At 43.5% G+C, this 27,741-nt stretch overlaps 1 protein-coding gene across 1 annotated transcript; it reads left to right on the forward strand.

Moving 5' to 3' along the window:
• The first annotated feature begins 17,247 nt into the window (after positions 1-17,247).
• Positions 17,248-19,687, forward strand: LOC120058018 (motor neuron and pancreas homeobox protein 1-like). The gene is made up of 3 exons (XM_039006503.1): positions 17,248-17,935; positions 18,887-19,047; positions 19,316-19,687. Exons 1-3 carry the CDS (start codon positions 17,521-17,523, stop codon positions 19,685-19,687), a joined length of 948 nt encoding a protein of 315 aa, XP_038862431.1. The 5' UTR covers positions 17,248-17,520.
• Positions 19,688-27,741: the final 8,054 nt, after the last annotated feature.

A 27,741-nucleotide genomic window follows, 5' to 3' on the forward strand; every position in this document is an offset into this window, starting at 1 on the left:
TAGGTTGAAGCTCGTCACACGCAGGTCTTCCCGTGTCAACGTGTTAGGTTGAAGCTCGTCACACGCAGGTCTTCCCGTGTCAACGTGTGAGGTTGAAGCTCGTCACACGCAGGTCTTCCCAAGTCAACGTGTTAGGTTGAAGCTTGTCACACGCAGGTCCTCCCGTGTCAACGTGTGATGTTGAAGCTCGTCACACGCAGGTCTTCCCGTGTCAACGTGTTAGGTTGAAGCTCGTCACACACAGGTCTTCCCGTGTCAACGTGTTAGGTTGAAGCTCGTCACACGCAGGTCTTCCCGTGTCAACGTGTGAGGTTGAAGCTCGTCACACGCAGGTCTTCCCAAGTCAACGTGTTAGGTTGAAGCTCGTCACACGCAGGTCCTCCCGTGTCAACGTGTGAGGTTGAAGCTCGTCACACGCAGGTCCTCCCGTGTCAACGTGTGAGGTTGAAGCTCGTCACACGCAGGTCCTCCCGTGTCAACGTGTGAGGTTGAAGCTCGTCACACGCAGGTCCTCCCGTGTCAACGTGTGAGGTTGAAGCTCGTCACACGCAGGTCCTCCCGTGTCAACGTGTGAGGTTGAAGCTCGTCACACGCAGGTCTTCCCAAGTCAACGTGTGAGGTTGAAGCTCGTCACACGCAGGTCTTCCCAAGTCAACGTGTGAGGTTGAAGCTCGTCACACGCAGGTCCTCCCGTGTCAACGTGTTAGGTTGAAGCTCGTCACACGCAGGTCCTCCCGTGTCAACGTGTGAGGTTGAAGCTCGTCACACGCAGGTCTTCCCGTGTCAACGTGTGAGGTTGAAGCTCGTCACACGCAGGTCTTCCCAAGTCAACGTGTGAGGTTGAAGCTCGTCACAAGCAGGTCCTCCCGTGTCAACGTGTGAGGTTGAAGCTCGTCACACGCAGGTCTTCCCGTGTCAACGTGTTAGGTTGAAGCTCGTCACACGCAGGTCTTCCCGTGTCAACGTGTGAGGTTGAAGCTCGTCACACGCAGGTCTTCCCAAGTCAACGTGTGAGGTTGAAGCTTGTCACACGCAGGTCCTCCCGTGTCAACGTGTGAGGTTGAAGCTCGTCACACGCAGGTCTTCCCGTGTCAACGTGTTAGGTTGAAGCTCGTCACACGCAGGTCTTCCCGTGTCAACGTGTTAGGTTGAAGCTCGTCACACGCAGGTCTTCCCGTGTCAACGTGTGAGGTTGAAGATCGTCACACGCAGGTCTTCCCAAGTCAACGTGTTAGGTTGAAGCTCGTCACACGCAGGTCTTCCCGTGTCAACGTGTGAGGTTGAAGCTCGTCACACGCAGGTCTTCCCAAGTCAACGTGTTAGGTTGAAGCTCGTCACACGCAGGTCCTCCCGTGTCAACGTGTGAGGTTGAAGCTCGTCACACGCAGGTCCTCCCGTGTCAACGTGTGAGGTTGAAGCTCGTCACACGCAGGTCCTCCCGTGTCAACGTGTGAGGTTGAAGCTCGTCACACGCAGGTCCTCCCGTGTCAACGTGTGAGGTTGAAGCTCGTCACACGCAGGTCTTCCCGTGTCAACGTGTTAGGTTGAAGCTCGTCACACGCAGGTCCTCCCGTGTCAACGTGTTAGGTTGAAGCTCGTCACACGCAGGTCTTCCCGTGTCAACGTGTTAGGTTGAAGCTCGTCACCTGTTTGGAGCATTTGGGAGACAGTTTATGAGAGAGGAGAAATGAAATTATACTTGAATATGTTTAAAGGACAAGGAGGAGGAGAGAGAGGAGGAGGATAGAGAGGAGGAGGATAGAGAGGAGGAGGAGGAGAGAGGAGGAGAGAGAGGAGGAGGAGGAGGAGAGAGAGGAGGAGAAGGAGGAGGAGGAGGAGGAGGAGAGAGGAGGAGGAGGAGGAGAGAGAGGAGAAGGAGGAGAGAGAGGAGGAGGAGGAGAGAGGAGGAGGAGGAGGAGGAGGAGAGGGAGAAAAGAGGGGGAGTGCATCCCAAATGGCAGACTATTCCCTATATAGTGCACTACGTTTGATCAGAGCCATATGGGGCCAGGTCAAAAGTAGTTCACTATAAAGGGAATAGTATGTCATTCGGGACGAACCCTGGGAGGGTTTGGGTTCAGTGGGTGATACTAATGAATGATTTCCTCTCGTTCTGTCCATCCCGCACGGAGGAGAGAAACACCTGATTAAAAAACAGCCAGTTCTATTGGTGGGCGTGTCAGCTCGTTAGCTAGCAGAGCAGAAGGCATGGAGTGAACACACAGAGCTAATTTAACTGTCAACTTTAATGTCCTTTCTCTCTGCTGCAGGGAGGAGAGCAGGGACAGAGAGAGAGAGAGACAGAGAATGATGATTAAAACCCTGGCTAGTATAACTACTTAAAGTGTCTGGGAGCATGAACAGGAGCTATGATTAGATCAGGAACAAGTTATCAATCACACACGTTTACATCTGTCAGCCTATCCTGGACTAGCGAGAAGAGGTTGTTAATTGTATCCTGTCGACAGGAAGGCTATAATCTTTTGACATTTTCTGATGTTCTGTCATGTTTGGTGTTTTTATGTTATTGATAAAACACGGTACTCATTGTTTGTTTTAACATTTTAATGATTTTAGAAGGGTGCACAACCTATACATGTTTTCATCATGTAATTGCCAAAATAAAGGAAACAAAGAGTTTTAGTGGTTAGAGAGGGGGGTAGCCTAGCGGTTAGAGAGGGGGGTAGCCTAGCGGTTAGAGAGGGGGGTAGCCTAGCGGTTAGAGGAGGCAGGTAGCCTAGCGGTTATAGCGGCGGGTAGCCTAGCGGTTAGAGAGGGGGGTAGCCTAGCGGTTAGAGAGGCAGGTATCCTAGCGGTTAGAGGAGGCAGGTATCCTAGCGGTTAGAGAGGGGGGTAGCCTAGCGGTTAGAGAGGGGGGTAGCCTAGCGGTTAGAGAGGGGGGTAGCCCAGCGGTTAGAGAGGGGGGTAGCCCAGCGGTTAGAGAGGGGGGTAGCCTAGCGGTTAGAGAGGCAGGTATCCTAGCGGTTAGAGAGGGGGGTAGCCTAGCGGTTAGAGAGGGGGGTAGCCTAGCGGTTAGAGAGGGGGGTAGCCTAGCGGTTAGAGAGGCGGGTATCCTAGCGGTTAGAGAGGGGGGTATCCTAGCGGTTAGAGAGGGGGGTAGCCTAACGGTTAGAGAGGGGGGTAGCCTAGCGGTTAGAGAGGGGGGTAGCCTAGCGGTTAGAGAGGAGGGTAGCCTAGCGGTTAGAGAGGGGGGTAGCCTAGCGGTTAGAGGAGGCGGGTAGCCTAGCGGTTAGAGGAGGCGGGTAGCCTAGCGGTTAGAGGAGGCGGGTAGCCTAGCGGTTAGAGGAGGCGGGTAGCCTAGCGGTTAGAGGAGGCGGGTAGCCTAGCGGTTAGAGGAGGCGGGTAGCCTAGCGGTTAGAGGAGGCGGGTAGCCTAGCGGTTAGAGGAGGCGGGTAGCCTAGCGGTTAGAGGAGGCGGGTAGCCTAGCGGTTAGAGGAGGCGGGTAGCCTAGCGGTTAGAGGAGGCGGGTAGCCTAGCGGTTAGAGGAGGCGGGTAGCCTAGCGGTTAGAGGAGGCGGGTAGCCTAGCGGTTAGAGGAGGCGGGTAGCCTAGCGGTTAGAGGAGGCAGGTAGCCTAGCGGTTAGAGGAGGCAGGTAGCCTAGCGGTTAGAGGAGGCAGGTAGCCTAGTGGTTAGAGTGTTGGGCCAGTAACCTAATGGTTGCTGGATCGAATCCCCGAGCTGACAAGGTAAAACTCTGTCATTCTGCCCCTGAACAAGGCAGTTAACCCACTGTTTCCCGTTAGGCTGTCATTGTAAATAAGAATTTGTTCTTAACTGACTTGCCTAGTTATATAAAGGTTAAATAATTAAAATGTAAATTTGGTGTTTTGTTGATGGTGGTGGAAAACACTGTCTCAGGAGCCGCTCCAGAATATTCCATAAGTGTTCCATTGGGTTGAGATCTGGTGACTGACTGACACACACACGCACACACACACACACACACACACACACACACAACCCACTATGCTCCTTTGAGACCCCTCTTTCAAACTCACTGAGATCTCTTCTTCTATCCATGGTAGCCTAAATAATGGGCAACTGGGCATTTTTATATACATGACCCTAAGAATCATGGGATGTTAAGTGTTTAATTAGCTCAAGAACCACACCTGTTAGAGCGGCAGGTAGCCTAGTCTGACCCTAAGAATCATGGGATGTTAAGTGTTTAATTAACTCAGGAACCACACTTGTTAGAGCGGCAGGTAGCCTAGTCTGACCCTAAGAATCATGGGATGTTAAGTGTTTAATTAACTCAGGAACCACACCTGTTAGAGCGGCAGGTAGCCTAGTCTGACCCTAAGAATCATGGGATGTTAAGTGTTTAATTAACTCAGGAACCACACCTGTTAGAGCGGCAGGTAGCCTAGTCTGACCCTAAGAATCATGGGATGTTAAGTGTTTAATTAACTCAGGAACCACACCTGTTAGAGCGGCAGGTAGCCTAGTCTGACCCTAAGAATCATGGGATGTTAAGTGTTTAATTAACTCAGGAACCACACCTGTGTGGAAGCACCTGCTTTCCAATATACCTTGTATCCCTCAAGTGTTTCCATTATTTTGGCGGTTACCATTATAATCCCAGTTTTTCGCTACACGTAGAGTACGTGTTTGGAATAGTCATGTGTTGATAACCAACTGATCCAGATGTACATAAAGCAGAGCTCGTGAATATACATCCCACCCACGATGCTATCATAGCGCTGCTGGGAGTGACTATTAGTCCCAGCCGTGTCATCCCTGGGCCTGGAAGCAACAGATGTTTGAGACAGTTCTCCAATCCCAAATTAGCCCCCCCGTCGACCTCCCCTTCTCCCCTCTCATTGTCGACCGTGCGTAACGTGTGTCTGTTTGTGGTACCGCCTCATTCGCAGAGATTGTATCGAGCGGTAATTATTGGCTAACACTCCCCTCCGGCCCTCGTCATTGTGTTGAAGTCTCAACTACGGAGGCCATCGTTAATCACGCCGTTTAGGACGGAGATGAACCCCAGAGACCCTGGACCGCCCCTCCGCCCACTGCTGGTTAGTGAGGACATGTTCAACCCTCCTGCTCAATCAGAGAGAAACAACAAAAGAGAACAGAGACGGGATGAAAAAAATACTTGTTTTCTCATAATATCTGTTGAGTTTTGGATGGACACACTATAGACCTAGACCCCATCCAGCATTACAATGTAATTATCTATAGACCTAGACCCCATCCAGCATTACAATGTAATTATCTATAGACATAGACACCATCCAGCATTATAATGTAATTATCTATAGACCTAGACCCCATCCAGCATTACAATGTAATTATCTATAGACCTAGACCCCATCCAGCATTACAATGTAATTATCTATAGACCTAGACCCCATCCAGCATTACAATGTAATTATCTATATACATAGACCCCATCCAGCATTATGATGTAATTATCTATATACATAGACCCCATCCAGCATTATAATGTAATTATCTATATACATAGACCCCATCCAGCATTACAATGTAATTATCTATAGACATAGACACCATCCAGCATTATAATGTAATTATCTATAGACCTAGACCCCATCCAGCATTACAATGTAATTATCTATATACATAGACCCCATCCAGCATTATGATGTAATTATCTATATACATAGACCCCATCCAGCATTATAATGTAATTATCTATATACATAGACCCCATCCAGCATTACAATGTAATTATCTATAGACCTAGACCCCATCCAGCATTACAATGTAATTATCTATAAACATAGACCCCATCCAGCATTACAATGTAATTATCTATATACATAGACCCCATCCAGCATTATGATGTAATTATCTATATACATAGACCCCATCCAGCATTATGATGTAATTATCTATATACATAGACCCCATCCAGCATTACAATGTAATTATCTATATACATAGACCCCATCCAGCATTATAATGTAATTATCTATATACATAGACCCCATCCAGCATTATAATGTAATTATCTATATACATAGACCCCATCCAGCATTACAATGTAATTATCTATATACATAGACCCCATCCAGCATTATAATGTAATTATCTATAAACATAGACCCCATCCAGCATTACAATGTAATTATCTATAGGCATAGACCCCATCCAGCATTACATTGTAATTAGCTATAGGCCTATCTTACTTAATTTAATGTAGATTCATGAAATTCAGTACTGTAAATAAGGGATAATTTCTCCTTTAGCAGTGTAATCGATCTAGCTTTTTTAGTGTAAGAAGTCAGACTGTAGCAGCATGGACATCCCCTCAACCTCTGTGTCACATTTACGTATGAATAGCTGAGGGCTGAACGGCTCTTTTACGGCCTGGGGTAAAGCCTCTACTACGGCTGCTCAACTCATCCAGGACAGTGTGTGCAGCGAGCCCTCTCTCTTTAGGACTCGTTGAGCATCTGTGCACTTCTCCTTTAAGTGATCTCTACAGAGGAGTGATCTCTACAGAGGAGTGATCTCTACAGAGGAGTGATCTCTACAGAGGAGTGATCTCTACAGAGGAGTGATCTCTACAGAGGTGTGATCTCTACAGAGGTGTGATCTCTACAGAGGAGTGATCTCTACAGAGGAGTGATCTCTACAGACGAGTGATCTCTACAGACGAGTGATCTGTACAGACGAGTGATCTCTACAGACGAGTGATCTCTACAGAGGTGTGATCTCTACAGAGGTGTGATCTGTACAGAGGTGTGATCTCTACAGAGGTGTGATCTCTACAGAGGAGTGATCTCTACAGAGGAGTGATCTCTACAGACGAGTGAGGAGTGATCTCTACAGAGGTGTGATCTCTACAGAGGTGTGATCTCTACAGACGAGTGAGGAGTGATCTCTACAGAGGAGTGATCTCTACAGAGGAGTGATCTCTACAGAGGAGTGATCTCTACAGAGGAGTGATCTCTACAGAGGAGTGATCTCTACAGACGAGTGAGGAGTGATCTCTACAGAGGAGTGGTCTCTACAGAGGAGTGGTCTCTACAGAGGAGTGATCTCTACAGAGGAGTGATCTCTACAGAGGAGTGATCTCTACAGAGGAGTGATCTCTACAGAGGAGTGATCTCTACAGAGGAGTGCTGTGGACATTCAGTGATCAAAGGAGGAATTATGCACAATCCCGTTGTAATCAAATAATACTCTATATACCGAAATACAAAATCATTTTCCACGAGTACATTTACTTTGTCCTCCAGAGTTATTATTTTTCAGTGTATTTTCTTCACAATGGTTATTTTTTCAATGCTGCACAATATACTCTGCTATTGTTTAACCTTCGATCAAACTCTGAATACCTGGGTGATTCTGAGACTGTTGACAGTCTATGACTACCCACGTACCTGGGTGATTCTGAGACTGTTGACAGTGTATGACTACCCACGTACCTGGGTGATTCTGAGACTGTTGACAGTGTATGACTACCCACGTACCTGGGTGATTCTGAGACTGTTGACAGTCTATGACTACCCACGTACCTGGGTGATTCTGAGACTGTTGACAGTCTATGACTACCCACGTACCTGTGTGATTCTGAGACTGTTGACAGTGTATGACTACCCACGTACCTGGGTGATTCTGAGACTGTTGACAGTCTATGACTACCCACGTACCTGGGTGATTCTGAGACTGTTGAGTGTATGGCTAACCACGTACCTGGGTGATTCTGAGACTGTTGACAGTGTATGGCAAACCACGTACCTGGGTGATTCTGAGACTGTTGACAGTGTATGACTACCCACGTACCTGGGTGATTCTGAGACTGTTGACAGTGTATGGCTAACCACGTACCTGGGTGATTCTGAGACTGTTGATAGTGTATGGCTACCCACGTACCTGGGTGATTCTGAGACTGTTGACAGTGTATGACTACCCACGTACCTGGGTGATTCTGAGACTGTTGACAGTGTATGACTACCCACGTACCTGGGTGATTCTGAGACTGTTGACAGTGTATGGCTAACCACGTACCTGGGTGATTCTGAGACTGTTGACAGTGTATGGCTACCCACGTACCTGGGTGATTCTGAGACTGTTGACAGTGTATGGCTAACCATGTGCCTGGGTGATTCTGAGACTGTTGACAGTGTATGGCTACCCACGTACCTGGGTGATTCTGAGACTGTTGACAGTCTATGACTACCCACGTACCTGGGTGATTCTGAGACTGTTGACAGTGTATGGCTAACCACGTACCTGGGTGATTCTGAGACTGTTGACAGTGTATGGCTAACCACGTACCTGGGTGATTCTGAGACTGTTGACAGTGTATGGCTAACCACGTACCTGGGTGATTCTGAGACTGTTGACAGTGTATGGCTAACCACGTACCTGGGTGATTCTGAGACTGTTGACAGTGTATGGCTAACCACGTACCTGGGTGATTCTGAGACTGTTGACAGTGTATGACTACCCACGTACCTGGGTGATTCTGAGACTGTTGACAGTGTATGGCTAACCACGTACCTGGGTGATTCTGAGACTGTTGACAGTGTATGGCTACCCACGTGCCTTGTATCAGCATAGCTACAATACATCCTTTGTTTGACCGGTGAGACGTTAGCATACGCCTTCATCAAAGGACCATAATACATTGTTGTTTAAAGGGGCTTGTAAGTAAAGCATTTCCCTGTAAGGTCTACTACACCTGTTGTATTCAGCATTTCACTGTGAGGTCTACTACACCTGTTGTATTCAGCATTTCACTGTGAGGTCTACTACACCTGTTGTATTCAGCATTTCACTGTAAGGTCTACTACACCTGTTGTATTCAGCATTTCACTGTGAGGTCTACTACACCTGTTGTATTCAGCATTTCACTGTGAGGTCTACTACACCTGTTATATTCAGCATTTCACTGTGAGGTCTACTACACCTGTTGTATTCAGCATTTCACTGTGAGGTCTACCTACACCTGTTGTATTCAGCATTTCACTGTAAGGTCTATTACACCTGTTGTATTCAGCATTTCACTGTGAGGTCTACTACACCTGTTGTATTCAGCATTTCACTGTGAGGTCTACTACACCTGTTGTATTCAGCATTTCACTGTAAGGTCTACTACACCTGTTGTATTCAGCATTTCACTGTGAGGTCTACTACACCTGTTATATTCAGCATTTCACTGTAAGGTCTACTACACCTGTTGTATTCAGCATTTCACTGTAAGGTCTACTACACCTGTTGTATTCAGCATTTCACTGTAAGGTCTACTACACCTGTTGTATTCAGCATTTCACTGTGAGGTCTACTACACCTGTTGTATTCAGCATTTCACTGTGAGGTCTACTACACCTGTTGTATTCAGCATTTCACTGTGAGGTCTACTACACCTGTTGTATTCAGCATTTCACTGTGAGGTCTACTACACCTGTTGTATTCAGCATTTCACTGTGAGGTCTACTACACCTGTTGTATTCAGCATTTCACTGAGGTCTACTACACCTGTTGTATTCGGAGCATGTGACAAATTCAATTCAATTTGATTTGCTATGCTAACAATAATGCTGATTGTTTAAATGCGTGCTTTCATATCTTGTGAAAACGCTCCTATTGGACCCATTGGAATGTGTAATAACAATTTTACAACGAGATTTTACAATCACAACTTTCACACGTAAATAACTGCCATATTACCATGATGATAATTGTTTTTTCTAAAACTGAAATTCTGAAACTTCCCATAAACCCACTGTCATTGACACCTGTTCCAAGCGGTAACTCTTACCGGTGGAGGTGTCCTATGCTCACTATTCGCTCAGCACCTGGTCCAAACGGTAACTCTTACCGGTGGAGGTGTCCTATACTCACTATTCGCTCAGCACCTGTTCCAAATGGTAACTCTTACCGGTGGAGGTGTCCTATGCTCACTATTCGCTCAGCACCTGGTCCAAACGGTAACTCTTACCGGTGGAGGTGTCCTATGCTTACTATTCGCTCAGCACCTGTTCCACACGGTAACTCTTACCGGTGGACATGTTCTATGCTTACTATTCGCTCAGCACCAAACTTGTCCTATGAGATCCAACCAACGCCAATTAATGAAGGATGAGAATATGTTTAATAAATGACCATCATTTCAGTAATGAGTTGAATTTAATGAGGGTTCCAAGGTCTAGATAGCTGTAGCTGGCTGGAAGGTGATTTATCTGTCCAGTCCACCAACCACCTATTTCCCACAGTGGGAAAAACACACATTGTGTACGTACAGGTCATTTATCATGGACACTGTAGTCAGGTATAGGTCATTTATCATGGACACTGTAGTCAGGTACAGTTAATTTATTATGGACACTGTAGTCAGGTATAGGTAATTTATTATGTACACTGTAGTTAGGTATAGGTCATTTATCATGGACACTGTAGTCAGGTATATGTCATTTATCATGGACACTGTAGTCAGGTATAGGTCATTTATCATGGACACTGTAGTCAGATATTGTCATGCCCTGACCTTAGATATCTCTGTTTTCTATATATTTTGTTTAGGTCAGGGTGTGACTAGGGTGGGTAAGCAAATTTTTGTATTGTATAGGGTTTTTGTAGATCTAGGTATTTGTATGTCTATGGTGGCCTGATATGGTTCCCAATCAGAGGCAGCTGTTTATCGTTGTCTCTGATTGGGGATCATATTTAGGTAGCCATTTTCCCTTTGGTGTTTGTGGGATCTTGTCTATGTGTAGTTGCCTGTCAGCACTCGTTTGTATAGCTTCACGTGTCGTTTTGTTATTTTGTTAGTTTGTTCAGTGTTTCATTCTTTAAATAAATAAGAATATACGCATACCACGCTGCGCCTTGGTCCGATCCTTATAACGAACGTGACAGGTATAGGTCATTTATCATGGACACTGTAGTCAGGTATAGGTAATTTATCATGGACACTGTAGTCAGGTACAGGTCATTTATTATGGACACTGTAGTCAGGTATAGGTAATTTATTATGGACACTGTAGTCAGGTACAGGTCATTTATTATGTACACTGTAGTCAGGTATAGGTCATTTATCATGGACACTGTAGTCAGGTATGGATAATTTATCATGGACACTGTAGTCAGGTATAGGTCATTTATCATGGACACTGTAGTCAGGTACAGTTCATTTATTATGGACACTGTAGTCAGGTATAGGTAATTTATTATGTACACTGTAGTTAGGTATAGGTCATTTATCATGGACACTGTAGTCAGGTATATGTCATTTATCATGGACACTGTAGTCAGGTACAGTTAATTTATTATGGACACTGTAGTCAGGTATAGGTAATTTATTATGTACACTGTAGTTAGGTATAGGTCATTTATCATGGACACTGTAGTCAGGTATATGTCATTTATCATGGACACTGTAGTCAGGTATAGGTCATTTATTATGGACTTTCTGGCTGACTGTGAGAAAACTGTCTCTGTCAGCTGGTGAAACTGAGTGGTAGAAAGCCAAAAAGTGTCAAGGTTAGATAATGCTGTGTTTTAGTCATCTGTCTTCCACTGACGCTCTAACCCTGACCAAACACATGTAGGTCAAAACGTGCTGCTGTGCCTGGTGTTGTGTCTGACCACCAGCTAACTGACATACAAAGCAGTAGGCCTATCGCAGCAGGACTAGCCTGTTGGTTATTCAATTATTTGTTAGCATCTTTTTCCATTGAAGGGGCCGATCCCGACCTGAGTTAAGAGTGTGCACAAATGGAACGTAATTCCCTTTTTTTTAATGCATTTTCTCTCTACGCGTATTCTGACCTTGAATTTAAGCATGATAATATCATGCTATTCGCCCGCTATTCGTTGGGGGCGGAGATCAAAGAAATGAAGGTGTGTCTACAGACAAACTGTATTCCGACCTTAAGTCAAGGTCGCGTAAAGATGGTGGAATTGACTTAAGTCCCTCATAATTCCACCACCTTTACTCGAGATGAAACGATGAATAAGGTCTAGCAATCTGTCGGTTCCAAGTGGAACAAAATCTAGGTTATTTTTTACAATAGAAATAACACCACTGTAATTTACAAATTGATAAGAGCTATTGATAAGAGCTAGGTAACCGAGTAAGCCGATTGGATCAGGGGATTTGTAAATATAAATAAGAAATTGTTTCAGATCTGTTTTACCTTATGATCACTGGAGACAAATGTGACAGCAGTCATAGGACGACTGGACCGTTATCATACAGTTCCATGATTAGTGATTATCAGGGTAGATTTACGGGACTACTGTTTGGGCTAGGGGGCAGCATTTTCACATTTGGATGAAAAGCGTGCCCAGAGTAAACTGCCTGCTACTCAGTTCCAGTTGCTAATATATGCATATTATTAGTAGATTTGGATAGAAAACACTCTGAAGTTTCTAAAACTGTTTGAATGATGTCTGTGAGTATAACAGAACTCATATGGCAGGCGAAAACCTGAGAAAAATCCAACCAGGAAGTGGGAAATCTGAGGTTTGTAGTTTTTCAACTCTTGACCTATCGAATACACAGTGTCTATGGGGTCATATTGCACTTCCTAAGGCTTCCACTAGATGTCAACAGTCTTTAGAACCTTGTTTGATGCTTCTACTGTGAAGTGGGGGCGAATGAGAGGGGATTGAGTAAGGTCTCTCCCAGAGTGCCACGAGCTGACCATGCGCGTTCATGTGAGAGTTAGCTGCGTTCCATCGCATTTCTGAAGACATAGGAATTCTCCGGTTGGAACATTATTGAAGATGTATGTTAAAAACATCCTAAAGATTGATTCTATACATCCTTTGACATGTTTCTACGGACTGTAACGGAACTTTTTGACTTTTCGTCTGCTCCTAGTGATCGCGCCTCATGAATTTGGAATACTGGGCTAAACGCGCTAACAAAAAGGAGGTATTTGGACATAAATGATGAACTTTATCGAACAAATCAAACATTTATTGTGGAACTGTGATTCCTGGGAGTGCATTCTGATGAAGATCATCAAAGGTAAGGGAATATTTATAATGCTATTTCTGACTTATGTTGACTCCAACATGGCGGATATCTGTTTGGGTTGTGTTGGTCTCTGAGCGCCGTACTCAGATTATTGCATGGTTTGCTTTTTCCGTAAAGTTTTTTTGAAATCAGACACAGCGGTTCCATTAAGGAGAAGTATGTCTTTAATTCTATGAATAACACTTGTATCTTTTATCAATGTTTTTTACTTATTATGAGTATTTCTGTAAATTGATGTGGCTCTGTGCAAATTCACGGGATGTTTTGGAGGCAAAGCCAAATGTAAACTGAGGTTTCTGGATATAAATATGAACTTGATCGAACAAAACATACATGTATTGTGTAACATGTTGTCCCGGGAGTGTCATCTGATGAAGAGTATCAAATGTTAGTGATTAATTTGATCTCTATTTCTGATTTTTGTGACTCCTCTCTTTGGTTGGAAAATCGCTGTATGCATTCTGTGACTAGTTGCTGACCTAACATAATGATATGTTGTGCTTTCATCAAAAAGCCTTTTTAAATCGGACACTGTGGTTGGATTAACGAGAATTTTATCTTTAAAATGGTGTCTAATACTTGTATGTTTGAGAAATTTGAATTATGAGATTTCTGTTGATTGAATTTGGCGCCCTGCAATTTCATTGGCTGTTGGCAAGGGGTTCCACTAGCGGAACCCCGTTCCTCGACAGGTTAACCCCTATGACAGTTCCATGATTAGTGAGGATCAGGGTAGATTTATGGGACTACTGTTCAACTCCTATGACAGTTCCATGATTAGTGAGGATCAGGGTAGATTTATAGGACTACTGTTCAACTCCTATGACAGTTCCATGATTAGTGAGGATCAGGGTAGATTTATAGGACTACTGTTCAACTCCTATGACAGTTCCATGATTAGTGAGGATCAGGGTAGATTTATAGGACTACTGTTCAACTCCTATGACAGTTCCATGATTAGTGAGGATCAGGGTAGATTTATAGGACTACTGTTCAACTCCTATGACAGTTCCATGATTAGTGAGGATCAGGGTAGATTTATAGGACTACTGTTCAACTCCTATGACAGTTCCATGATTAGTGAGGATCAGGGTAGATTTATAGGACTACTGTTCAACTCCTATGACAGTTCCATGATTAGTGAGGATCAGGGTAGATTTATAGGACTACTGTTCAACTCCTATTATACACTTTTCTCACCTTCCAATATTTCATGGATTGAACAATTGAATGTCAACTTTCAGGATCAATCAAACCAATATTTTTGATTCACCAATATATTTTGTGTGTAAAGGCTCAAACCTGTTTTTTATTATTATTAATAAATAGATTCCTAACCCTAAAAAAAATATACAATCTTTATTTTATTTTACTTTTATTTAACTACCAGGTGGTGCTGAATAGGAGATTAATATGTATGTATATACATGGCTTTCTGTCATTGATACATAATATTCTGAACCGATCTCTCCAGTCTGTCGAGAAAACTCAAATTGAAGGTACAGCGTATTTAAAGGGATGTCTTGAGATAAATGTACTAAAACCCCTATTGAATGAAAACTCCACCAGAAAAACAGTTGCCAGGCAAGTGGGCGTGTTTTCAATGGTTGAATTAAATGTATTCAGAGCGCAAGCTAACCAGGCCTGCAAAATCCATTCACACCTCCATACAGTAAGTCTGAAAACCAACTACTGAGAAGTACATAGAAAAAGCGTGCGTGCATAGGAAAGGTGTACATTTTCTGAGTCTGAATCAGGCGCTAACATTTTCCTTTCACTTTGCATGCCCTAAAATCCCGTTTCAATCCCACATGACACTGGAAACCAATCACAGCCCTGCCAACTATAGCCCTGTCCAATCACAGCCTTGCCAACTATAGCCCTGTCCAATCACAGCCTTGTCAGCTAACCCCTGTCCCTCCCCATTTCTCTGTCAATCAGACTTTGATCCGGTAATATATCTTTACGGTCCCATATGGGTTTTACTTTCACAAAGATAAAGACACGGTGCGTTCTATTAGTTCAGCAGATAGTCTGATTGATTACATCAGACCATTGAAAACCTTGTTCCTATGCAACACTGGCATTCATAACGGTGAATTTGAAATTGTGGAAACTCTCGATCATAGGCATACTTTTAAATGAAGACAAAACGAATATTCTACATATACTTGACTATTCTGGATATATTTTGACTGAAAATAGTCATTGGTGTCCTGTAGGCGAAATATTTCCCGAGAAAATGTAGCCTGACATTTGTGAGGAAAATAAATGTTTGAGGAAAAAAATGTGTTGTTCAGCGAATGTTAAGATTAGAAGGAATATTAAGGTGAAACTTTAACAAGATTTTCGATTCATATTTTTGTGGTTTGTACTCTTGTAGTAATGAAAATAGGTAGGCTATATTATAATTCATAATATGAAAAAATATATATAAATATAGCATATATAGCATATCTATAGAAAATAGTAGTTTACATTTCTGATACTACTCTCCGTATAATTATGTTATATTCATAATAAATTCCATACAAAGATTCAACCATTTTAATGCCAACCACATGTATGTTTGGTGAACAAAATACCTAATTCCATTTTCACTTTGGTTTTAAAACGTGTGGATGGGTGACTGAAACGGCAAACTTGGTCTTATGCAGTGGCGTAAAGTACTTAAGTAAAAATAAGTAAATAATTTCAAATTAAGTAGATTTTTTGGGGTATCTGTACTTTACTATTTATATTTTTGACTATTTTTACTTTTACTCCACTACATTCCTAAAGAGAATTATGTATTTTTTACGCCATACTTTTTCCCTGACACCCAAAAGTATTTGTTACATTTTGAATGCTTAGCAGGACAGGAAAATGGTCTAATTCACGCACTTAAAGAGAAAATCCCTGGTCATCCCTACTGCCTCTGATCTGGAGGACTGACTAAACACAAATGTTTTGTTTGTAAATGTCTGAGTGTTGGAGTGTGCCCCTGGCTTTCCGTAAATAACAAAAACAAGACAATTGTGCCGTCTAGTTTGCTTAATATAAGGACTTTGAAATAATTTACACTTTTAATTTGACTTTGGATACTTAAGTATATTTTAGCATTTACATGTACTTTTGGTACTTAAGTATATTTAAAACCAAATACTTTTTTACTTTTAGCAAGTAGCAGTTTACTGGCTGACTTTCACTTTTATTTGAGTCATTTTCTAATAAAATATCTTTACTTTTACTCAAGTATGAAAATTGTGTACTTTTTACACCACTGGTCTTATGCACCCAACAAAGTCAAAAAATTGAATCAACAAAACATTTAACGTTAATTATTATTTTTGGTATAAAGATGATTTATAGCACCGGATATTAGGCTACTTCTTCCTCTTGACGACAGAATTTGTAGACATGTCAATCAAAATGCTGTATTTTTAATTTCTTTTTAATGGAAAGTTCTAGAATCTATCAAAAAAGATGAATGGCAATGGACTGCAGGAATGCGTAATGCTTGTTCAGAATCTAAATGACATAGGCTTTTCACTCACTGCATGGGCTCGTAGTATTCCTAGGCTGCTGCTTCTTAGAAAGGTGACACATACATTTCCAAAAGGATAGGATACATTTGAGCTTCATCTTTCTCCATTGGGTTATTTGTATTGTGTTAAGTGCATTGGGTTATTTGTATTGTGTTAAGTGCATTGGGTTATTTGTATTGTGTTAAGTGCATTGGGTTATTTGTATTGTGTTAAGTGCATTGTGATATTTTCTATTATGGAACGAAATCATTGTGATGTCACGGATGGAAGACTTTTTTTTTTTTTTTTACTTTAACTATTTGTTTTATCTCCTATATGGGCCTAATAAAGTATTGTTCAGCTATCGAGTGTCTGCGGGTTTTCGCTCCACCCTTGTACTTGATGGATGAATTAAGGTCACTTATTCTAAGGAACTCCCCTCACCTGGTTGTCTAGGTCTTAAAACAAAAACCTGCAGATACTCTGCCGTCCATGGAATACATTTGACACCTGCTATAAAGTCCTGCCCATGCTGTGTTATACACGCAGCCAGCCCAATGCTGATCTTTTGCCTGATCTGATTGGCCAAAATACCAATTAGTGGAAGAAGATGTGCCAATCAGAGGCCGGTTTGGGGAGGCGGGTTTGGGGAGGTTCAACGGAGTTGGGACGTCCCAAGGATCCCGTTTATATATTACCGAGGTTCAATCGCAGAGCGTTGTGAGAAAAGTAGCCAGTTTCAGGTGGAGACGTATAGCAAAGAAGACAGTGAAGCAGAGGAGCGACTGGCACGGCACGGACGGACAAATTATAACACAAGAGGAAAAAATGATATTGTCAAGAAAGTGATAACGTAATGTTTTATTATTATTTATTTAGAAAAACTGAATCATTAGACAAACAGTAGTGTTTAAAACTATCTGGATGAGATGCTGTTTCGTTTCGCCTAAAACAACTCTAATCCAGCAATCATAACTCAGAAGAATAATTTGAGTTGGTGTAAAATCTCAGGAAAAGTACACAATGGCGAAATCTAAGAACTTTGGAATCGACGCGCTGTTGGCGCACCGGGTGGACCGAGACAGCTCCCCGGGACTGTGTTCTGAGGACCAGCAATTCTCGTGCCGCCGGTCGGAGACCCCATCCCAGCGGAGGACCACCAGCGGTATCCACATTCAGACCGGAATTATGCCCAAACCGGGTCTATTGAATTTCTCTCACCAGGGACTGACTCAGCTGTCTCAGGGGGCCATCCCTGGAATGTATCCCACCCACATGTACCCCGTCGCGGTTCTGGGTGGCCAGCACACAGCCTTCGCCTATCCCAGTTTCGCCCAGACGTACCCGGAGCACCTAAAGGCAGCAGTTATGGCTGGGTTCCCGCTAGAGCACTGGATCAGAGCTGGAATGATGATACCAAGACTCGGTGACTATAGTGGCAAGTAGCTTTCAGGCGTCTCATTTGTATTTCTTTTGAATATAATTGAAGTGTCTCTCTCTCTCTACCACTGTTCATAATAGCTATAAAAGATATTGTGTGAAAATAAAGTAGTTGTAAATAAATTATTGAAACAGAATGTTGTCTCTTGCTTATTAAACCTAATTACTGTATTGGTGCTGCATAAGTTCGGTATATTTTCATAGAATTATTTAGCCGTTATAATTTCGTTGAACACTATGTCGGTCGAATTTACGACATTGTAGGAGGACTCATGAAATAAATAAAATAAATATTTTCATGTCTTAGATCTATTTAAAAATAATGGATTTGTAAATTATTCGTTTTAAATGCAGATATTATCTAGATTTATTTATTTTTTACACAAAAATAAGCAGTCAAACACACAAAACAAATATGTTGTCATTGCATCTTTCAGGTGATCTTGAGTGTCGTTGGACCTGCAGCCTATTTACTCCTGAACCATAATCATGTCTCTTTGTCTGTAAGGATTTACCTTAGTCATAAATAACATTTTAATTAATAGGCGATAGCCAAGTGTGAGATTTTAAACAATATTACAATAAAGAAACACCTGATGCAGTATGTCCACTTCATCAACAAAGTCCCGGTATTGAAATGTTCATTAATTTAATGGCATTCTGTTGAGTTTTATAGCCCTGCTAAAGCCATATCACCCTGTCCTCAGGCCAACTGTAAACCAAAGTCCAATAAAACTGATATCATCAGAAAGGACAGCTTTATAAAGATTAAAATGTTTATATCTCAACCTCATCCTCCTCCCTTACAGAAGAGTAAGCAAAAACGCATAAATGTGACATAAATAAACCATAGATTATTATCATTATAATTATTTTATAATAACTATTATTAGTAGTAGTAGTTTAACATGTGATAATAACCTCTCTCTCATGGTCTCCACTCCTCCAGCCTCTTCTCAGGCTAGTCTGATGGGGAAGTGTCGTAGGCCCAGAACAGCCTTCACCAGCCAACAACTACTACACCTGGAGAACCAGTTCAAACTCAACAAATACCTGTCCAGACCTAAACGCTTTGAGGTGGCCACCTCTCTCATGCTCACAGAGACACAGGTGAGCATGATGATCCCGGAACTGATTTTCAATCCTTTTGTTTGTGCAATTGTGTGAAAAGTTTATTATTTTATGTGTCAGGGACCATGCACAAGATATATTGCTCCAGATTTAGCTGCATAGCTCATATCCATCTGCAGTCCCATAGAGAGAACAGTCTGAAAACTTTAGAGACACTAAAATGAGCTGCAGGTTCTTTGACTGACATGCTAATCCCTCGTGTAACTGTCGTGTTCAGTTCTGATTTTGTGTTCCGGGTTCCGTTCAGGTGAAGATCTGGTTCCAGAACAGGCGTATGAAGTGGAAGCGGAGCCGCAAGGCCAAAGAGCAGGCAATCAAGGGCCAAGGTGACTCCGACTGCCCACAAGGTGGGAAGCAGGGCAGCAATACTGGGTCTGGAGACACCCGCAACTCTGGTACCCCGGACGATGAAGATGAGGAGGATCTGGAAGCAGGGAAAGAAGATGACGTGTTAAGTGCTGATACCGTAGGAGCTGGAGTGGGTTTAGTGTCTCGCCCTACACACTTCCTGAGGCACACTGCTACAGAGCTCAGCTATAGTTTTCATGGTTCCTACTCAGACAATGAACTAGAAGACAGTGGGCCTGGGCTGGAGAGAAGGGTTGGGGTGGGCTTATGAGGACAGTGGGCCTGGGCTGGAGAGAAGGGTTGGGGTGGGCTTATGAGGACAGTGGGCCTGGGCTGGAGAGAAGGGTTGGGGTGGGCTTATGAGGACAGTGGGCCTGGGCTGGAGAGAAGGGTTGGGGTGGGCTTATGAGGACAGTGGGCCTGGGCTGGAGAGAAGGGTTGGGGTGGGCTTATGAGGACAGTGGGCCTGGACTGGAGAGAGGGGTTGAGGTGGGCTTATGAGGACAGTGGGCCTGGGCTGGAGAGAAGGGTTGGGGTGGGGTTATGAGGACAGTGGGCCTGGGCTGGAGAGAAGGGTTGGGGTGGGCTTATGAGGACAGTGGGCCTGGGCTGGAGAGAAGGGTTGGGGTGGGCTTATGAGGACAGTGGGCCTGGGCTGGAGAGAAGGGTTGGGGTGGGGTTATGAGGACAGTGGGCCTGGGCTGGAGAGAAGGGTTGGGGTGGGCTTCCCCACTATATGGGGAATAGGGTGCCATTCAGGACGTAAACAACTTTTTCTCTACACTCACCAGCAGGTATTATCATCAACAGTCATGACTAGTGATGAAGACTGAGAATGTTATCCAAAGTAGGATACTACTAACTACTCACCTCAGCTGTGGCCCTAAGACATTCAGTAATGAGTGGTTATAACACCTCAGCTGTGGCCCTAAGACATTCAGTAATGAGTGGTTATAACACCTCAGCTGTGGCCCTAAGACATTCAGTAATGAGTGGTTATAACACCTCAGCTGTGGCCCTAAGACATTCAGTAATGAGTGGTTATAACACCTCAGCTGTGGCCCTAAGACATTCAGTAATGAGTGGTTATAACACCTCAACTGTGGCCCTAAGACATTCAGTAATGAGTGGTTATAACACCTCAGCTGTGGCCCTAAGACATTCAGTAATGAGTGGTTATAACACCTCAGCTGTGGCCCTAAGACATTCAGTAATGAGTGGTTATAACACCTCAACTGTGGCCCTAAGACATTCAGTAATGAGTTGTTAGAAATAGTTATTATTTTTTATGCTCCTCGTAGTTTTCTCTCTATCAAATGTCACACGTTAAGTTTTTTGTCCTTTCTTGTTATAGTTGTCTGTCCAAAAACACCTATGACTTAACAAAACACCTCTTGTTTAACAATTTGCATTACATTCAACAATGACACCATTTTGTATTAGTATTTATAACGATCCTGGGGTCGAGCAAAATTGAGGCAGTTACACCATTTTAAAAACATTACGATACATTCACAACAGATTTCACAACACATTAAGTCCACTAAGATATTTTGTCATACATCCTAACAACGTTTTGTCACACTTTTACTATCAATGTTGGCCCTGAATAGCACTGGTTGTTAACTCAAAAAAAAAATCTCACAAAAAAAGGATGATTGCATTCATCCAATATTGTATTTAAGGCCATATGTTGGAATTTTTGGATGACATTTACTACAGTGGTCTAAATCAGGGCCAGGGGGATTCTGGGTAGTCTGAAACAAATCTACTTTGAAACAAAAGTATACATCTCACAAACATAGTTGTGGGTTTAACAAAAAGACGATGTCTGCACCATGTCAGATATAGAGTTGAAATGTATTCCATTTTGAGTTTGCATCCCAATATTACACTTTATATACATCACATAAGTTGAAATATAACCGTTTGACATAGAAACACCGGATTTTCAGCATATTTAAAAAAAATGTTGGAATTTATATTATTAATATATATATTATGAATTTTTTAAATTACATTCCACCCATGAGGCCACTAGAGGGCAATTTGGTCATTTGACTGCAGGAAAGGGATAAAAAAAAAAAAAACACGATAATTTGAATGCAACTTAACGAAGCCTACCCAACCTGAGCCAACTGAACAAGATATGAACTGTTACTTAACACCCTCACTAAGGTGTGAATGGCTGTATGCACTTCTCCATGACTCATATGGCATTTAAAATCAACCTTGAACCTTGCATTATCTAGGTAAATTGCTAATTATATTCTGTCACGTTATGTGTATTGTTATCGATGTTATTTAAACACGTTTGATTATAAGTCATATATTTAATGTTACACTAGTGCTCTGTTGGTTTTTCAATGTTGTCGATGTGAAGAAAAATAATAAGAAAATAAAAAGACTACTCATGAATGCAATGTTGTAATTGCAAAACCTCACACAGGAGTGACTTCTAACCTTTCCTCCTATTTTACTTCAGTCAGAATGTATAGTATTTATTAACTTACTGTATGTCATTTTACATCTTCATAGGAAGAAATTATACACATTAAATATTCTGTTTATTATCTGAAATGACTGCTCAAGCTCCTATTTTAAGTAGACCTTTTGCAAAAGATTATAATTTCCTTATGTATTTTGCAGTGACGTAAGGCAACAGGCTAATCTATGAAAGGTCCCAGTGTTACAAATTGAAATGCACGTCCATTCTCTTCATCACCATCAGCGCCAGTCTACCACTCTCATGTCTTGTTCAACCTCCAGATGACACAGAAAATTATTTTAACACACGAGAGGAATCTACACTGCATAGTAAACACTGTGCAGGAGAGAGGGACAATTTATGACCATCACTTTCAAATATGAATTACAGAGGCAGGTTTACTGATAAGTCAAATAATTAAGTTAATGAACGGAAAGTAAAAAAAAAAATAAAAAAAACGGAAATCACCTGATGGTGACGTCAGCAAGCCCATTTAATTCTTGGAAAAGTAAATGATGATTACCTCAGAGTAAATGGAACTTTACTAGGAGCAGTGTAAGAGGCAGTGATTTAAATATGATTAAAGAAAAGGGCTGTTGTATATAACCACGACTCCACCACAAGGTCTCCATCACAGAAGTAGAATGAGATTCTATTTATTGCCACGTATACTCCATCTACCGGCGCCCTAGGTCATCAGGCTGCTCATTATTACGCTCACCTGTCACCGTCGTTACGCACACCAGCGCCTCATCAGACTCACCTGGACTTCATCACCTTGTTGATTACCTTCCCTATATCTGTCACTCCCTTTGGTTTCTTCCCCAGCCGTTAATTGTTTCTGTTCCGTTGTTTCATGTCTGAACGCTGCTCGTGGTTCGTTGTCGTTTATTTATTAAATTATTCACTCCCTGTACTTGCTTCCCAACTCTCAGCGTACACGTTAAATGTCTAATGGTCGACACTCTCCTATAACATGTTCATCTTGTGATTGAAGGCTTTTTTTTTCTTCTTTCGTCACATATTGAGGAAATTAATTGTAAAATGTTAATGTTTTTTATCCTCATAAGGTTAATTCAAAGGCACATATTTTTCAATTGCAACTATAGTCTGTGTCTGTATGAAGACTTGTACCAGTAAATGATGTATGATTCCCAACAAAAAGGGTGCAAAAAAAAATGAATAACGCATTTCGCAGACGAATGACAAATGTTCCTCTCAGTTGCCGTCGTTGCTATGGAGACAAATATTGTGTCATGTTATTGAAACTGGAGTAGCCTTACCACTGCATAAATAGTGAATTAAATGTTTATTGTATCGTATTATATTTAAATGAGGTGTGGCTATGTTATATTTAAGATTATACAAAAAAACTAAATGGCTGTCAGTTCTCGTCCAAAATATAGTCAGTGGTGCAACTCTTACTCGCTAGCGTTAGCTAGCTATAGCACGTCTAACCTCGTAGCCAGTCTAGATTGTATTTGCTGCTATTCGTCTGACAAACTTGTGGGAAAATATACCAATACCATTGGCTTGAGTGTTTGCAAACAAAACGATACGTTGTACAACACGCCCTTTCAATTGGTTGGTTTTGTAATCTCAGCAGCATGACCTAGTAAAATACACCTTGTGGTTTGACCAATCAGCAAGTTGCGGTCTTTACCGAAGTAGGGACGGATTTCATTAGTAATCACTCCTACTGCTTGTTCCCCCTCATGCCTACTTGCCTAGTCATATCACTTAAGTTAATAGGAACTGGAAGGGGTCATAAATCCACCCGACTGTTTTCTTTTCGTGATGTTAAGGGGGAAAGATATCTTTTTTTTTTGTACAGTGGTTTCAAATAGGCTGACGTGGCAGATGACATCACATCTGAATGGTTACGGGAATTTATAGTGAACACATATACACTGATTGTACAAAACATTAAGAACACCTGCTCTTTCCATGACATTGATGGACCAGGTGAAAGCTATGATCCCTTGTTGATGTCATTTTTTCAATCCACTTCAATCAGTAGATGAAAGGAAGTAGACATTTTAAAGAAGGATTTTTTTAAGCCTTGAGACAATTGAGACATGAATTGTATATGTCTGCCGTTCAGATGGTGAACGGGCAAGACAAAATACTTAAGTGCCTTTGAACGGTGTATGGTAGTAGGTGCCAGGCGCACCGGTTTGTGTGTGTCAAGAATAGCAACGTTGCTGGGTTTTTCATACAGTTTCCTGTGTGTATCAAGAATGGTCCACCACCCATAGGACATCCAGCCAACTTGACACAACTGTGGGAAGCAATGAAGTCAACATGATACATTATAATACGCTTTCGACCCCTTGTAGTCCATACCCTGACGAATTGAGGATGTTCTGAGGGCAAAAAGGGGGGGTTCCAAATGTCAGAATTGTCTTCCGAATGTTTGGTATTCGCAGTGTACGTACGCTATAATACATTACATGATTGAACATAACTGAAAGTAGCTGTCGCTAGATTCTCTGTGTCTGTTGACTCACTGTGGTAAAGATGAAAAGGTAGGAAGGCATATTTATTAAGCTATTGTTGTAATTAGTTGCTTTTCATAACATATACGTTTTGATTAATTGATAGCCAATGAGTCAGACTTACAGCTGGAAGCTCCGTCACTAGTCGGCTCTTGCTGACAATGCTTTGAATAAAAGCTATTCAAACAGCACCCCCTGGTGTCACCATGCATAAACAACACGTAGGGACGCTTGTTCGTGTCCTTGCCCATCATTACAGTCAGCAGTGTTTAGCAGGCTTGCTTGTCCTTAGTCCATTTATCTCAGCGGCATTGTCTTGTTGGCCCCATTGTGAAGGCATCAACCCACACGTCATTATTACACTATTATTCTGCCGAGAGTTTTAGCCTCTTGCTTGCAGATCTCCATTTTGCTGAATGTCTGCAGTTATCCTCAGTCCATTTGTATCCATTTTAAATGCACATGGCAGCGAGCAGCAGCACCAATTTTTCTTCTCTGTGTCCCCCAGGGCCCAGGCCCTACTCTTCAGGGGAGCCCCAGAGGAAGATGACCTCCCAGAGTAGCTGTTTCCTGGGGGTGCAGACCTGGGGAAAGCTGAAGTGGAAGGACTGGGAGCTGTGAGGGGAGTTCACTAAGACCTAAAAAAAACATCATAGCAAACTATTAAACTATTAAACTACTACGCTTCAGGTGAGTCATCTGTACAGCAGGTACTGTATCTCTCCAGGGCAGTGTCTACAATGACACCCTATTCCCTATATAGTGCACTACTTTCGGCCATAGCCATGTATAACTCTCATACAGTGTAGGGTTCCATTTCAGACTCAAATGATGGTTAGATAGGAGCAGGCGAGGCAGATATAAGCAGGCCCTTGATGTTTGGTATTTAGTAACATTTTGTTTCTTTTGTCTTTCTCAGGCCTCCTGTGTCAAAGTTGTTCACCACAATGTTTCTTCACATCGTCTCTCTCTCTCTCTTCCCCCTTGATAGGGTAAGTACTCAAACCTGAAGTCTGAGCTATTTGGAATATCACCATTTATACATTCCACTCCACGTAGATGAATGATATATTTGATCTATCTCTCCAAGGACAGTTGTGTGTTGAACAGTGTGAGTACCAGGACAGCGTAGAGTTCCACAGTAAAGATGGGTTGTTCCAGGTGTCTCTGAGGGCGACCATCCCTCGCCATGCCCTGGACGTCCCCGAGTCTGTCCTCCTGCCTTGACGTGTCTATTGACTGCACCTGTTGGAATATTAAACTATTGTTTATTCGATGTTGTCTGCAACTGGGTCTTACCTTCATACCTGATAGTATGAACTGGTCATGACTGACCCAGCAGACCCGGACCAGCTGTGCAACGCCATCTCCTCCCAAGGAGCCTCCATTGGGAGGCACGAGGAATTGCTTCGTGGGCTTATGGAAGGGGGTCCAAACGTTGGCTGAGTGCCATGACCGGGCATTGGACATGCAGCGGGAGCAATTCCGTGGGTTGTCTGGGGAGCAGCCTGCAACGGTGGTAACCCCACCGACCCTCAGTAACTCGTTAGCAGCGCCGCCCCAACGGCCACTCCACATTCCCAGGAGCCCCATTTACCTCCCCCGAAACGTTTTAATGGAGATCCGAGCACCTGTCGAGCGTTTTTAGCTCAGTGTGTCCTTATTTTCGAGCTTCAGCCCTCCTCCTTCCCCTCAGATCGCTCTAAGATAGCCTACCTCAACACGCTGATGTCTGGGAGGGCTCTCACCTGGGCTACCGCCGTATGGGAACAACAGCCGGCCATATGCCTGAGTCTGGAGGGGTTCGTGGGAAAGGTGAGGATAGTTTTGGTTGCCCCGTTCTCCGGGTGAGAAGCTGCCCAGAAGCTAATCCAGCTCCGGCAGGACGCCCGCAGAGTGGCTAACTATTCGGTGGATTTCCACACGTTAGCAGCGGAGAGTGAGTGAAGCCAGGAGCACTGTTCAACATGTTCCTGCACAGCGTCTCGGAGGAGGTTAAGGATGAGCTAGTTGCTCGGGTGTTACCCGCGGAACTTGACTCCCTCATCACTTAGACCATCCGCATCGATGGGCGATTGCGGGAACGACGGATGGAGAGGAAATTCAATTTCGCTCGCACGTCCAGGGATTCCACCTTGCCTCCGAGTCATCCCGGAAGTCCCCGACGATCCCGTTGCTGAGAGCAACCCCTAGAGTCACCGAAGACATCTGCAACGTTCTGGCTCTTTCTTTGTTCTGTGGAATTCCCCCCCCCCCCCCGTTGAATTACTGTGAGACGCCTAAGACAGCACTACATGGAGACAGGACGGACAGCTGATCGTCCTCGCAGTGGCAGACCACGTGTAACAACACCTGCACAGGATTGGTACATCCGAACATCACACCTGCGGGACAGGTACAGGATGGAAAAAAGGCCCTGAGACTCACAGTGGTCCTTCTAGCCGAACACACACATCTCCCAGCAGACAGTCGTTCAATCAGCCAGGCAGCCACTACCCCTGCCCCAGCAGACAGTGGCTAGGTCTTCCTTGAAAAACTAAAAAATGTAATCCAGCCACTGCCTGGGACCTACAGGTCAGCTCATAGTTCATCATAGCTCTGTAATGTGCTGGAGAGCAGCCTCCTATTTCCTGTCTCCTGTCTACTGAGGTGCTGGAGAGCAGCCTCCTATTTCCTGTCTCCTGTCTACTGAGGTGCTGGAGAGCAGCCTCCTATTTCCTGTCTCCTGTCTACTAAGGTGCTGGAGTTCAGCCTCCTATTTCCTGTCTCCTGTCTACTGAGGTGCTGGAGAGCAGCCTCCTATTTCCTGTCTCCTGTCTACTAAGGTGCTGGAGATCAGCCTCCTATTTCCTGTCTCCTGTCTACTGAGGTGCTGGAGAGCAGCCTCCTATTTCCTGTCTCCTGTCTACTAAGGTGCTGGAGTTCAGCCTCCTATTTCCTGTCTCCTGTCTACTGAGGTGCTGGAGATCAGCCTCCTATTTCCTGTCTCCTGTCTACTGAGGTGCTGCAGAGCAGCCTCCTATTTCCTGTCTCCTGTCTGCTGAGGTGCTGGAGAGCAGCCTCCTATTTCCTGTCTCCTGTCTACTGAGGTGCTGGAGAGCAGCCTCCTATTTCCTGTCTCCTGTCTACTGAGGTGCTGGAGAGCAGCCTCCTATTTCCTGTCTCCTGTCTACTGAGGTGCTGGAGATCAGCCTCCTATTTCCTGTCTCCTGTCTACTGAGGTGCTGCAGAGCAGCCTCCTATTTCCTGTCTCCTGTCTGCTGAGGTGCTGGAGAGCAGCCTCCTATTTCCTGTCTCCTGTCTACTGAGGTGCTGGAGAGCAGCCTCCTATTTCCTGTC

The sequence above is a fragment of the Salvelinus namaycush genome, chromosome 13, assembly GCF_016432855.1.
Source record: "Salvelinus namaycush isolate Seneca chromosome 13, SaNama_1.0, whole genome shotgun sequence".
In the NCBI taxonomy this organism is placed as follows: Eukaryota; Metazoa; Chordata; class Actinopteri; order Salmoniformes; family Salmonidae; genus Salvelinus; species Salvelinus namaycush.

Bases quoted from the DNA above. Each gene is read 5' to 3' on its own strand.
- LOC120058018 (XM_039006503.1), top strand. From the start codon at position 17,521: ATGGCGAAATCTAAGAACTTTGGAATCGACGCGCTGTTGGCGCACCGG. The intron at 17,936-18,886 runs GCAAGTAGCTTT...CCACTCCTCCAG, and splicing joins AAGACTCGGTGACTATAGTG to CCTCTTCTCAGGCTAGTCTG. The intron at 19,048-19,315 runs GTGAGCATGATG...GGTTCCGTTCAG, and splicing joins TCATGCTCACAGAGACACAG to GTGAAGATCTGGTTCCAGAA.